The sequence below is a fragment of the Phalaenopsis equestris genome, unplaced genomic scaffold (assembly GCF_001263595.1).
Source record: "Phalaenopsis equestris unplaced genomic scaffold, ASM126359v1 Scaffold000778, whole genome shotgun sequence".
In the NCBI taxonomy this organism is placed as follows: Eukaryota; Viridiplantae; Streptophyta; class Magnoliopsida; order Asparagales; family Orchidaceae; genus Phalaenopsis; species Phalaenopsis equestris.
The window spans coordinates 30,214-41,484 of NW_018165218.1; the positions used below are offsets into that span (position 1 = coordinate 30,214).

At 32.4% G+C, this 11,271-nt stretch overlaps 1 protein-coding gene across 1 annotated transcript in view; it reads right to left on the reverse strand.

Annotated features, from left to right (window-relative positions):
* Nucleotides 1–5,759, reverse strand: part of LOC110031152 (WAT1-related protein At4g08290-like) — a 9,983-nt gene extending 4,224 nt beyond the window's left edge. The window contains exons 1-7 of the mRNA XM_020734221.1: nt 5,542–5,759; nt 5,121–5,183; nt 4,915–5,031; nt 4,569–4,821; nt 4,296–4,457; nt 4,071–4,222; nt 3,683–3,797 (exon numbers count right to left, since the gene is read on the reverse strand). Coding sequence (XP_020589880.1) covers nt 3,683–3,797; nt 4,071–4,222; nt 4,296–4,457; nt 4,569–4,821; nt 4,915–5,031; nt 5,121–5,183; nt 5,542–5,759 — 1,080 coding nt within the window. The remainder of the gene's footprint in view (nt 1–3,682; nt 3,798–4,070; nt 4,223–4,295; nt 4,458–4,568; nt 4,822–4,914; nt 5,032–5,120; nt 5,184–5,541) is intronic.
* Between the last annotated feature and the right edge of the window lie 5,512 nt (nt 5,760–11,271).

Consider the following 11,271-nt stretch of genomic DNA (forward strand, 5'->3'; position numbering starts at 1 on the left):
TATACATATATATGTATATATGTATGTATATGTATGTATGTATCTATGTATATATATGTATGTATGTATGTATGTATATATATGTATGTATGTATGTATCTATATGTATATGTATATGTATGTATGTATGTATCTATGTATTTATGTGTGTATATGTATATATTTATATGTATGCATATATATGTATGTATGTATGCATATACATATATATATATATATGCATATATATATATGTATGCATATACATATATATATATATGCATATATATATGTATACATATACATATATGCATATATGCATTTATATATATATGTATACATATACATATATGTATATATGCATATATATATATGTATACATATATGTATATATATATATATATATCAGTAAATTAAATGTGCTAAAAAATATTAAATTGTCTAAATATAAATAATCTTATTTATAAAAATCATTTCAATTATATTTAAAAGCACTCTAAATTACATGAAAATTTTTTTATACTTTAGTTAAATAAGCTCAAAAATTTTAATCTCTTATAAAATTAGGAAAATCTCAAGGAGATAGTGGGCAATATGTCTCTTTAAATCTTGAAAGTGAATTCCTTTCTTATGTTTCATTTAATGTTTTAAAGCAGACTTTCTTTCCTCGGCACCAATTAGGAAGTGTAACACAAGAGACTCAATGTACTCCATGATAGAGACAGTCGGGCTAAGAGCTTGAGTGACCCAAGACGATAATAGAGGTGTTGGGGACCTTTGGTTCAATCCCCAACATGTCTTTCTTTTCCGCCGACTGAGACCACTTCCATGTAAGAGCGCAAGTCAACCTTAAAAACCTTTTCAAAATAAATAGCTTATTTTTCATACTAAGCCTATTTTCATAACTAAAGGTTTTAAGAGTTCCTTTAAAGAAAAATTTACAGAAACTATTTTAAAGTAAATCTCAATTATAAATTGAAAAATATATTTTTCTTTATAACATTGGGATTTCTGTTAAAGGAAATTTTCTTTAAGAACATCTTTCTTAATAGATGTTCTCTTTAAGAGATTGAAAGATCAATTAATTTCTTTTGAAAAAAAAATATTTTCAAAACCCTTGAACATTGTGGATTAAAAGTAAAAATATATAAGCTTGTCAAGTATTTTCTTGCTTATGTAGTCTGGGAAAGAATTATATATTCACTATCATAAGTGACTAATTGAATGAGTATTTTTATCTTCAGAAATGTATGATTTCGTAGCCTTAGACTATTTGAGTATATGATTCTTTGGTTATCTTAATTTAAATAATTCATTTAAAAGAGAAATTTGTATCCCAAGTAATTTTTGAATGATAAAACTATTTTTCAAAAAATCTAAATTTTGCATGAAAGGAAAATTTTTATTTTCGTAATTGGAATAGAAATAAGTTTTTATTATGAACTTTAAATTAAAACATTTCATATTTTTTGTTCTCAATATACTATCTCGACCACAATCAAAATCTAAAGGAGGACAAAACATAATGATAGTGACAAAATAAAAATTGATGATGGAAAAACAAATTCTAATACACGTGTTGGCCAAAAATTCACTTAGAATGGATAATAACCAAACAACACTTAGAAAAACCTGATTTGTTACAATAACGGACAATTTTAGGATAAAACAAGTCACCTAATAATTATTAAACCCCTAAAAACCTAAAACTGATCAAATTTAACTTTTATAATCACACCGTAAGATAGGTCCAAGCTATGACCCTAGGATTTTGAACGTGATTGAAACCTAGGACCACTCAAACCCTAGATTAGTCCAGTTTGTAAGCCCTCGGTTAGTTTACTCAGTACCAAATATATAGAATTAATGACTAGGACCTATAATAAAATTTATCTACCCATAAAGACTATCAAGTATAATTGAAAGAAGTGGTCCATTCTATGAACGAAGAAACTCCAAACCACTTTATAAAGAGAAGAAGTGCCTTAAGTCATTATTATGGTGATAAGGAGAACTTTTGTTATTCTACTAGTTAGTAGTTTGAAGCTATCAATGTACCCAGGATGATGGATAGCCTTGGGCATCTTGGTCGGATGCATTGCTCCCATATTTAGGTAAGTTTACCTACAACCTCCTATTTAAACACATTTATTTTAGGGCTTTACCTCCATCTTGGAATTTATTACCCATTTATATCCTTAGAACAAGATTATCATAAATCCAATCTTAGCAAACTTAAACTAATCTAATCAAACTCAATCAAATCCAATCAAACTAAACATAACCTAATTCTATCAAATTTATCTCAATCTTACTAGTCAACCTCAATTTATCTCTTCCTAATTAAAATTCCAAATCTAATCAAATCCATTTGAATCCAAACGTTACCGTAATTTCATTCAAATTTAAGTTCCAACTCATATACAAATTGTTTCTCAAACTTGACCCTTTGATTTACGCTTTGCACTGTCATTTTAACTGACAAATATTGGGCTCAACCCTAAGGGTTAAAATCTTTTAATTTCAAGTGAATTTAACCAATGCCCAAACTTATCCCTTTTATCAAAATCTTTAAACTCCATTATTCTTTAAACATTCATTAATGACCAAGAGAGATATACAACATAACTTTACTCGAGTGTTTTTCTAGGAGTAATTCTTGAGATGTTATTAACTATGAGGGATCCCCCTCACAGCGGTACTAGACCTCATAATAAAAAAAAATTAGCTTACACCCATAAGGTAAGGAAAGATTTCGGTTCTACAAATTCATAAGTGCCAAAAAAATTTCCTCATTTGAATGACCAGATTCATTCTAAGGTAATATTTCTATCTTTCAAGATAATATATTATTCTTCAAATGTCGAATCCAATTATTTAAATAGAAATCTTTTGTGGTCTATGGCGGCCCCCATCAACAAAAAAAAGTCCCACTAATCTATATATATATGTATGTATGCATATGGTCCCTTGACAACTCCTATAAGCATAAATCCATAAATCTCAAAAAATTTTCTCATCCAAATGATTATAGTCCCTTCACAACTTATATAAACATAAATAATTATAGTTTTGATCATCAGAGTTATAAAGTTGGCACTCCCAAATGACTGTGATTTAAATAGCATGGCAAGTAGTGTTATCAATAACTCAATCATATTTTGATATATTAAGGGCTATTTATACACGTTAAAGTCTTACACCTGTCCCTTGAAGAATAAATGTTTTTCCGACTTAATTAGCTAAAGCTTGTATATTTGGCATAATTTTCTTGCTCGACTTTTTAGATCATTGAATGTAAAAGAGAAAACTAAAACTTAAGAGAAAAAAAAAATCTGTGTACTTCAATTGGAAGATTGATTTTTGTTTGTTCATACAATAAGATAAAATTTTACACCAATCATTCTAACCATTTTATCTGATACAAACCTCAGCACATAACAATATGTTCACCTTCATTAGTATGATGGGTATCATATCACAAATTAAGCAAAATATCAACCCAAATAAATGCTGGGTGATAATTAACGATCATAAACCACAACTTGATGTTACCCGACATCTCATTTGATTATTGAAGCTCTAAAACCATAACTTAATCTTTTTGTGGAAAGCTTTCCTGTTCTGTTTCCTCAATATGGATCGAAGTAGGTTCAAGTATCAATGATTTAGATTGACCCTCGACATTATTCATTTTACTTACAGGTAGTTTGGGTTCCTCAATACTTTTTACACGCTCCAACCCAACCGCAAAATCCTTGCTTTTGCCCCATAAAATGAAGTACATGCCAGCCACCAAGATACTTGCACCTATAATCCTGTGTCAAATAAAAAAAATAATTTTCAAGGCTCATTAGATATTATAAAGAAAATATTATGTGTGATCATTTGCACATGTGGATTAGGACGTATACTCCGAATACACCTTATTCGCATATACTGACCATCTACACATTAATTTTTCACCACCCTGAACTTGTTGAGCATGGGGCTATGTGCCAAGCTCTCACCACCACACTATTAATAATTTCCTTTAGTTCTGGTGGGGCAGGGCAGGAGATCAATTTCGATAAATTGAAGCATGGGCTTACGTTCCAAGGACAATCTTTTCTGCTAGGAAGGTGGAGCTCAAGACATTAGTCATGATCATTGTAAGAGGGTTGAAGGCACTTGCAAAAACTGGACCCTTTTCCTTCGTCACCACCCCAAGCATGAAGTACCAAAACGCATTGCCTACCAAACCCTGTAATTCAAATTGATGAGTTATCAAGCTTCTACTTATCATCTTTAGATTTACGATGTAAAAATTTGCATACCGAATAGATCACAGCAAAAAGCCTCAAATCCCACCCTAAAATCCATGGCCGAAAACTTCCATGCGTCACCACAAGAGCAATCACACCGTTTATTACCGCACCAAATGAACAAACCATTGCTGTGAGGCTTAGTTGTGCAGGGTATGATTTCAATGTGTTTGCCTGTCATTAGAAAAACAGATATAATTTTATTTAAAATTATACAATAAATTAATTGCAAATATAAATAATTCTTATTAATTTGTCAACCAATTGATGGTATTTGGCAATTACTTGGAGGATGATGAAGGAGGACCAGCTGAGACAACTAATAAAAATTATCAATGTGCCCTTAATCCATCTAGTGCTGTTCCCTGCTTCATCATTTGCCGTAGCTACCTCGCTATGGTTCTCTCTTCCTTCTGTCCAGAAAAATTCCACAATAGGTCCTTTGTACAAAATCATTACAATTGCACCAATTACACCCAAGATGGCGCCAATGACCTTGACGAGGCCCTGCTTCCTTCTAATGTTTAATTTTTCCATCCTAATTTATTAACAAAATTGTATTGTGAAGTTAACTTTAGCAAGGTTAAAAACTTAGATAAAGTAACTTTGGGAGTTTCAATTCAAGAATTACCTTAGAAGAAGGCATATGACAAAAGTAATGGCAGGATTAATGTTTTCAAGAGCAGAAGCAAAGCCTGCTGAGGTCAGCTTAGCTCCCAATAAGTAGCAGTTTTGATCCAGAACAGGCCTATTAAAATAGGGGAATTAGCGCATTAGTTAAATTTGTATGACCCTTGCAATATGATTGTTGTTTTATTAGTGAGGAATGATCATAACTGAAGTATTCCTAGAGCTGCGACCTTGACGAAGATGATGAGTGTCATCTTAGGTCTCCCATTCCTACACCAGAATACGAAAAACGTTAAAATAAAATATATTGTACAATTATTCCATCATAATGTATAATCATTAGAGAAATTCATAATGTATAATAATTAGAGAAACAGATGTTCGAGATTGCTCAGCATGATGTCGAATAAAGCGGAAGAAAAAATTCATACAAAATAATCAGCAAAAGTATTATTATACACACTACATATTGATCAGAATATGCTTCGAAACTCCTAATTACGATTCTAGTTGACCATAATATATAAAAAATATTATCTCAACAACGATTTTAAAATATTAAAATTTAAAAATTCCTAGGAAGGCAACTCCAGCATTTATTTTCCTATACTCTCTCTATAATTCTTACCTCTCAAACCAGAGTGCAAATGGCGCAATGAAAGTAGTAGCAACAAGGCTACGATACGCGAACATTACGGACTGGTTCATGCCTTCCTTAAGAGTCGCCATTAAAATAACGTACATTACAGCAATACTGAACTGAAGGAAAACCATGGCCGCATATGGCTTCATTTTCTTAAGCACCAATTTGACACGGCCATTGCCTTCCTTGGACAACATTGCCATTGTAGCTTCAAACAGTGCAACAGCAATAGCTTAACTTGGCCTTCTCTTTACAAATATAGTGTACCCTCAATTTCCATCTCTTTATATACACTTTTGCAGGACTAAGCATCAGAATTTTTAACCTCAAGTCATATTACTCATGCAACGCAATGTTGCGATTTGGGTATTGCCTCGTTTTGTTTTTATTTTTTAATTGATAGATTTTTTGTATTAAGCTATTGAAAAAACCCTTCTACGAGGGTATTCTGATGTGCATGAAGATAATTGATGGAAGAACTAGTCGTCTCGATCTTTTCATATAATAAAAAGATTATGACAAACATTCCGCATAGCAACCTCATAAATATTATCAGATTGATGGCAAACATCAGACAGGCCACCAAAAGAATTACTACTAAATAAATAATGATTTATAATATCCAAATCTGAAACAAAGCCACCGCATCAATGAAACAAATCCATCAGGACAACATAATAAATGAAACAAAACCACCGCATCAAGTAGACATCTAATGGATCATATGAGACAAGTACCCAAGAATCATAAGTTAATATTGAAATAAAAAAAATTGAAATTAAATTCAGAATGTTCTCTGTGATTTTATCAGATATATAATTTAATTGAATACTTCGAGGAGGAGTGAACCGAAGAACAGTATGTGGTGTCATCTGATTGGCTAGTTTATTCTAAATGCTCGTATTATAGTAATAAACTCTAAGCTGGCACTAATTGCAGAGCAGAATGATATTCAAATTATATATTCTTATATTCAAAATGAAAGTTTCTACGTGAACAATAAAATCATTACACGTCCTTTGATGGAGTACTTTAAAGTTTAGATAAATGCTACCAAAACACTACTATAATAAATAATTAGTAGTCCTTACCCTTCAAACGAAAGGAAGCTCGAAACTAGCCTTGAAATGAGAAAAAACTTGAAGCTTTGAAAAATTAGAGTTCGTCCTGACGATGAATATTGCTGATCACCACTGTCACTGCCTCACTGAATTTCTATTTCTTAAATATCAGCTCTCGACTACTTTCACGCTGAAAGAATGAGAGAAATTAGTGCCGCACGAATCGAATGCTAAGATGGGTATAATCTGTCACTAAATTTGATTTGCGCGGATTTGTGTCGGAATCGAGATTCACACTAAACCGTGGTCGGTAATACAATTCGAGTCGAATATGTCTAATACAAACAGCTTGTGCCATCCTTAGTATCCTCCGGTGTCGATGCAGTCTACCTGACACTACATATAACAATAGAATTGACGTAAAAATGCGGCGAGCACAAATTATCATCCTTATTTACTTCAACTTTTTCTTTGGGAGATGTTATTTAGTGTAGGAATATATCGAACAGTGGCAAAGAAAATCGTAGTTATTATCGTTGGAACTTTTGAGGCAAACCTTCAACAATTTTAAAAAATATATAGATAAAACAAACATCACAACCTGCACATAACAAATCTATATCACAAAAAAGTATCTTCAAAACTAAGAATCTATATCATTAACAAGTACCGACAAAGAAAACTAACATAATTTAATAAATATTAAACTCAATACATGAAATTTATATCTAAACACAAAATAAATGTTCACATCATCACAAGAATAAAATTACACAAGCCCCTATGGTCGGGGAACATCATTAAGGTCATAATAGTCTGCCTTCTCTCCCCCTCCACCTCCTCCGCCACAAAATTATTAGCCACTTTGTATGACGATCTAAAATACTCTTCGTCAGTCGTATTAGAGTCACGTCAACTCTTTGTTGGTTTTCACGCATCTGAATGATTTTTCATTCCACCTAGGAGTTCTACATGCTGCAATAGGAATTACCACAAGCCACACACAGGAACACGTGTGTGCTCAGCCTCAAGTGCTACGGTCTTTAAGCCCATCTTGTAGGCCCCACCTTCTTCTTCCCTGTTGGCTTCCTCCATATCTTAAAATTAGATTACACGGTGGTAGACTGACTACCATTTCTATCAACGGTTGTCCGAACTTGTTCTCCAACTTCCTCCTTCTCTCTTAAATTAGCTTTTATTCCTTCTATAAAATTAAAACAAATGAATAACTGTGACTTTTAACATTAATAGTCACAAAAATATAGAAATTTAAATTTTACTTACACTGACACATCGAAAGAGTTCAACCACCCACTATTGCATTCCTGAGTGCTGATGTGCCCGAAAATGTTGCTCGGTAGCGATGGGTAGCTAGCAAGCTCATGAATATGTGTACAATAGAAAATGTTAAGTACCACAAAATTACATTTACCTTTAATTGTTGAATATTTATAGGATCTTACTAGCCTCTGGTAGTGCTCTATGTGGAGGACCAAATCTGTAATGTGGAGTTTGGCGCAACTAGCCCCCTTCATCCTCCTATTATGCTTATTCATCAAATAATTTGGAGAGTGCCACGCTCTAGTCAATTGAGCCCAGACCTCCTCCCCATCCAAGATGGCTTGTTCCCCCTTATTTTGGGATGTGGTGAACATATTACTTATCTAGCGACTACCACGAACCTCAAATATATGATAGGCCTCCTAATAATACTTGATAGCCAGTAGAAAAACCTCTACAAGTTATAAATTTAAAAATGTTCGACAGTATGACAAAATAATTTAAAATAAATATTCTATTTCATAAAAAATAATCTTATCTCAAACTTCTAGAATCACATGTCCCAAGTTGCAATTGGGATCTATTTCCAGAAGAGATTTGATGTATCATATCTACTCCTGATGACCTCTGTCATGCATGCGATGGGTGGCCTAGGAGGAAAGAACCTGAAATAGAAATATTAGTTATGGAAAATATTGAGATGAGCATTGAAATTATTCTCATCTAAAAGTTAACTTACGGGTCTCCCTTTATAATAACTTACGACCTCGGATCATTGGAGGAGGGAGCTTGTGGGTGAGTGGAAGCTTGTGCATGTATGGGAGCTGGTACTTGAGTGAGAGCTAGTGCGAAAGATATTGTAGTGGGAGTGGTGGTTCCGCAAGGTGATGCAACGGGAGGGGATGGTGGTCGAAAAGAGTTTTAGGACTGATCAGAGCAGTAATTGAATGTACCAAAAGGGTCATAGTTGTGACGGTGCTACTACTCAACACAAAACTAGTGTTGTGCGTATCATAGTGAGCCACAAGCATCTCTTCTCCTTGTAAATACTCCCTATAGAACCATAAGGAAGAAGTCGCTAAAGTGGCTAACCACCAGTATCAGCTAATGTCACATGTACTTGAAAAACTACATTAATAAAATTTGTATTAACATCAAAAGTAAGCATAAGAAGTATAATATAAGTAGCACAAGTAACTGCAGGGAGATGCATAATTAAAATAAGAAATATATCGTAACTATATGTAAAAATAAAAAAAAATAAATAGAAGTATAATATAAGTAATAAAAGTAATAGAAGAAACGTGTATAATTAAAACATGAAACATGTCATAACTATGTGTAAAATTCGCAAAAGCTAAAACAAAAAAAGGAAGTAATCTTTTGAACATACGTGCCATATTTAGTATGTTTCAATGAGCGAGTCAGTCGATGATGAAATTAAAATTTTGTTATAAGTATGAATATCATTGTCATCCATATTTGAAAATCCTCTTCATAAGTCTCCGAGATATCCTCTGGGGTAAACACCTCTTTGATGGAATCAAGTTGAATACAAAATTCAGACATACCTTGATTTTGGTGAACGGGTTCAAGAATAGTCTTTATCTCAATATTTTTCCTTGGTTTATACTTCATAAGGATGGCCCAATCATGTTTACCCCTTTCTCTTCTAAAGTATCAAGAGCAATAAACTTGACTAGCTTGACTTGCTAAAATAAAATGTATCAAATTTTGCATGTCTTCTGTTTATGTTGACATCGACAATAACATACAGCCTTACTATTCGTGTTCCTTAATTAAAAATAGGATCAAACATTAACAGTTGAACATATATACATTGCACGCCATATAACCCATATATTGCAATTGCATTACTTCTTCAAGTATGCCATAATAACTCATCTTATTATCCAAGTGTGTGTTTTCTTGAAGGAATTTTTAAATAAATATGAAAGAAAATTAGTTTAAATAAAACGTAAGACATCCAGAGATATTGAGAATATATACCTCTCAAAGAGATGCATCCATTTGTACTACATTGAACCCCCTAGTATAATCCCATACCATAGATGTACTGGTAGTTGCTCCACTCAATGAAACCAAAAGGAACTTCTGCTCTAAAATTCATAATATTATATAAATACTGACATCAATCTTTTAGAAAAAATCAACTTTCAGGGTCTCTCCACACAATTCATTGATGAGTGCACTAATTTTGATTAGTGGATTAAGTTTCAATGCAAAACACTGAATGAAATTGTAATAAAGACAGAAATAGAATGTGGCGATCTTGGCATTTCATGTTGAATATCTTCTATGTTTCCAAGTAAAAAAAACAACCTAAGTTTTGACACATAGCCACTAGGAAACTTTAGAGAATGCATCCATTCAATTATTATTCTTTTGTTGATCTAATGTGAGACAGTATGCTGATTTGGGCTTTATTACATTAGCAGTGTTTCTCTCTTAAAGTTCTAACCCCCTCCACTTATAATACTCTTTCAAGTCTAATTAATCTTTGACATTATCTTTGGTTTTATTGTTAATATCCATCTCCTTATTGGAGATTTTATCAAAATATTTCTTCTTAATATTCATAAAAATGAGATTATGTCAAATCAAATTATTCCTTTAGTACAAAAATCTCAAAAATTTCTCCACTTTGCTTAATTATGTCTAACACTGAAATTAGAAAGTCAGCTTGATGCTAGATCTGATCTCTCAATGATTTTTGGTACATCAGTAGTCATCTATCATAAATCAACCTTGATTATCATTAAAAAAGGAGTTGATTTTAAACTCTAATTTTTAAAAATGCATCTCTACCTTTTGAATGGGTGGACGCATGCTAGAAACCTTCAATGATAATCAAACAAGTATATTTTTCCTCCATGCTTTAAAATAAATGACTTGGATAGATTCATGCAAAAAGAACAAATCAATAATAGTCCACATAAGAGTAGCCTTCAGCTAGAAATTATATTTTGTAGCAATATCATAAATAAGCAAACCTATTTCCCATAATAACAAAAGCTCGTATATTAGAGGTTATAAATAGATGTCAATTTTGCCATTTAGGCTATGCGGACCTGGAATGATCTAACTCAAATAAGAATGGTGCAGTTATTTGCATATCATATGAAACATTATATGGCATAATAATCAGTAGCCAACATGAATAGGTTGTTGCGGTGTAATTATATGGTTTGAACCCATCTGTATATAAGAAAAGCTCAATGCTGTGTGGTTCAACTGTAAAGTCAGATAAACTATGATCAATTGTCTTCAAGCTTCATCATCTGACAGATGACACATATAATAAGTATCAATAAATCTAGTTCAATGTCATGTTATGTGAGGAGTTGTGCGC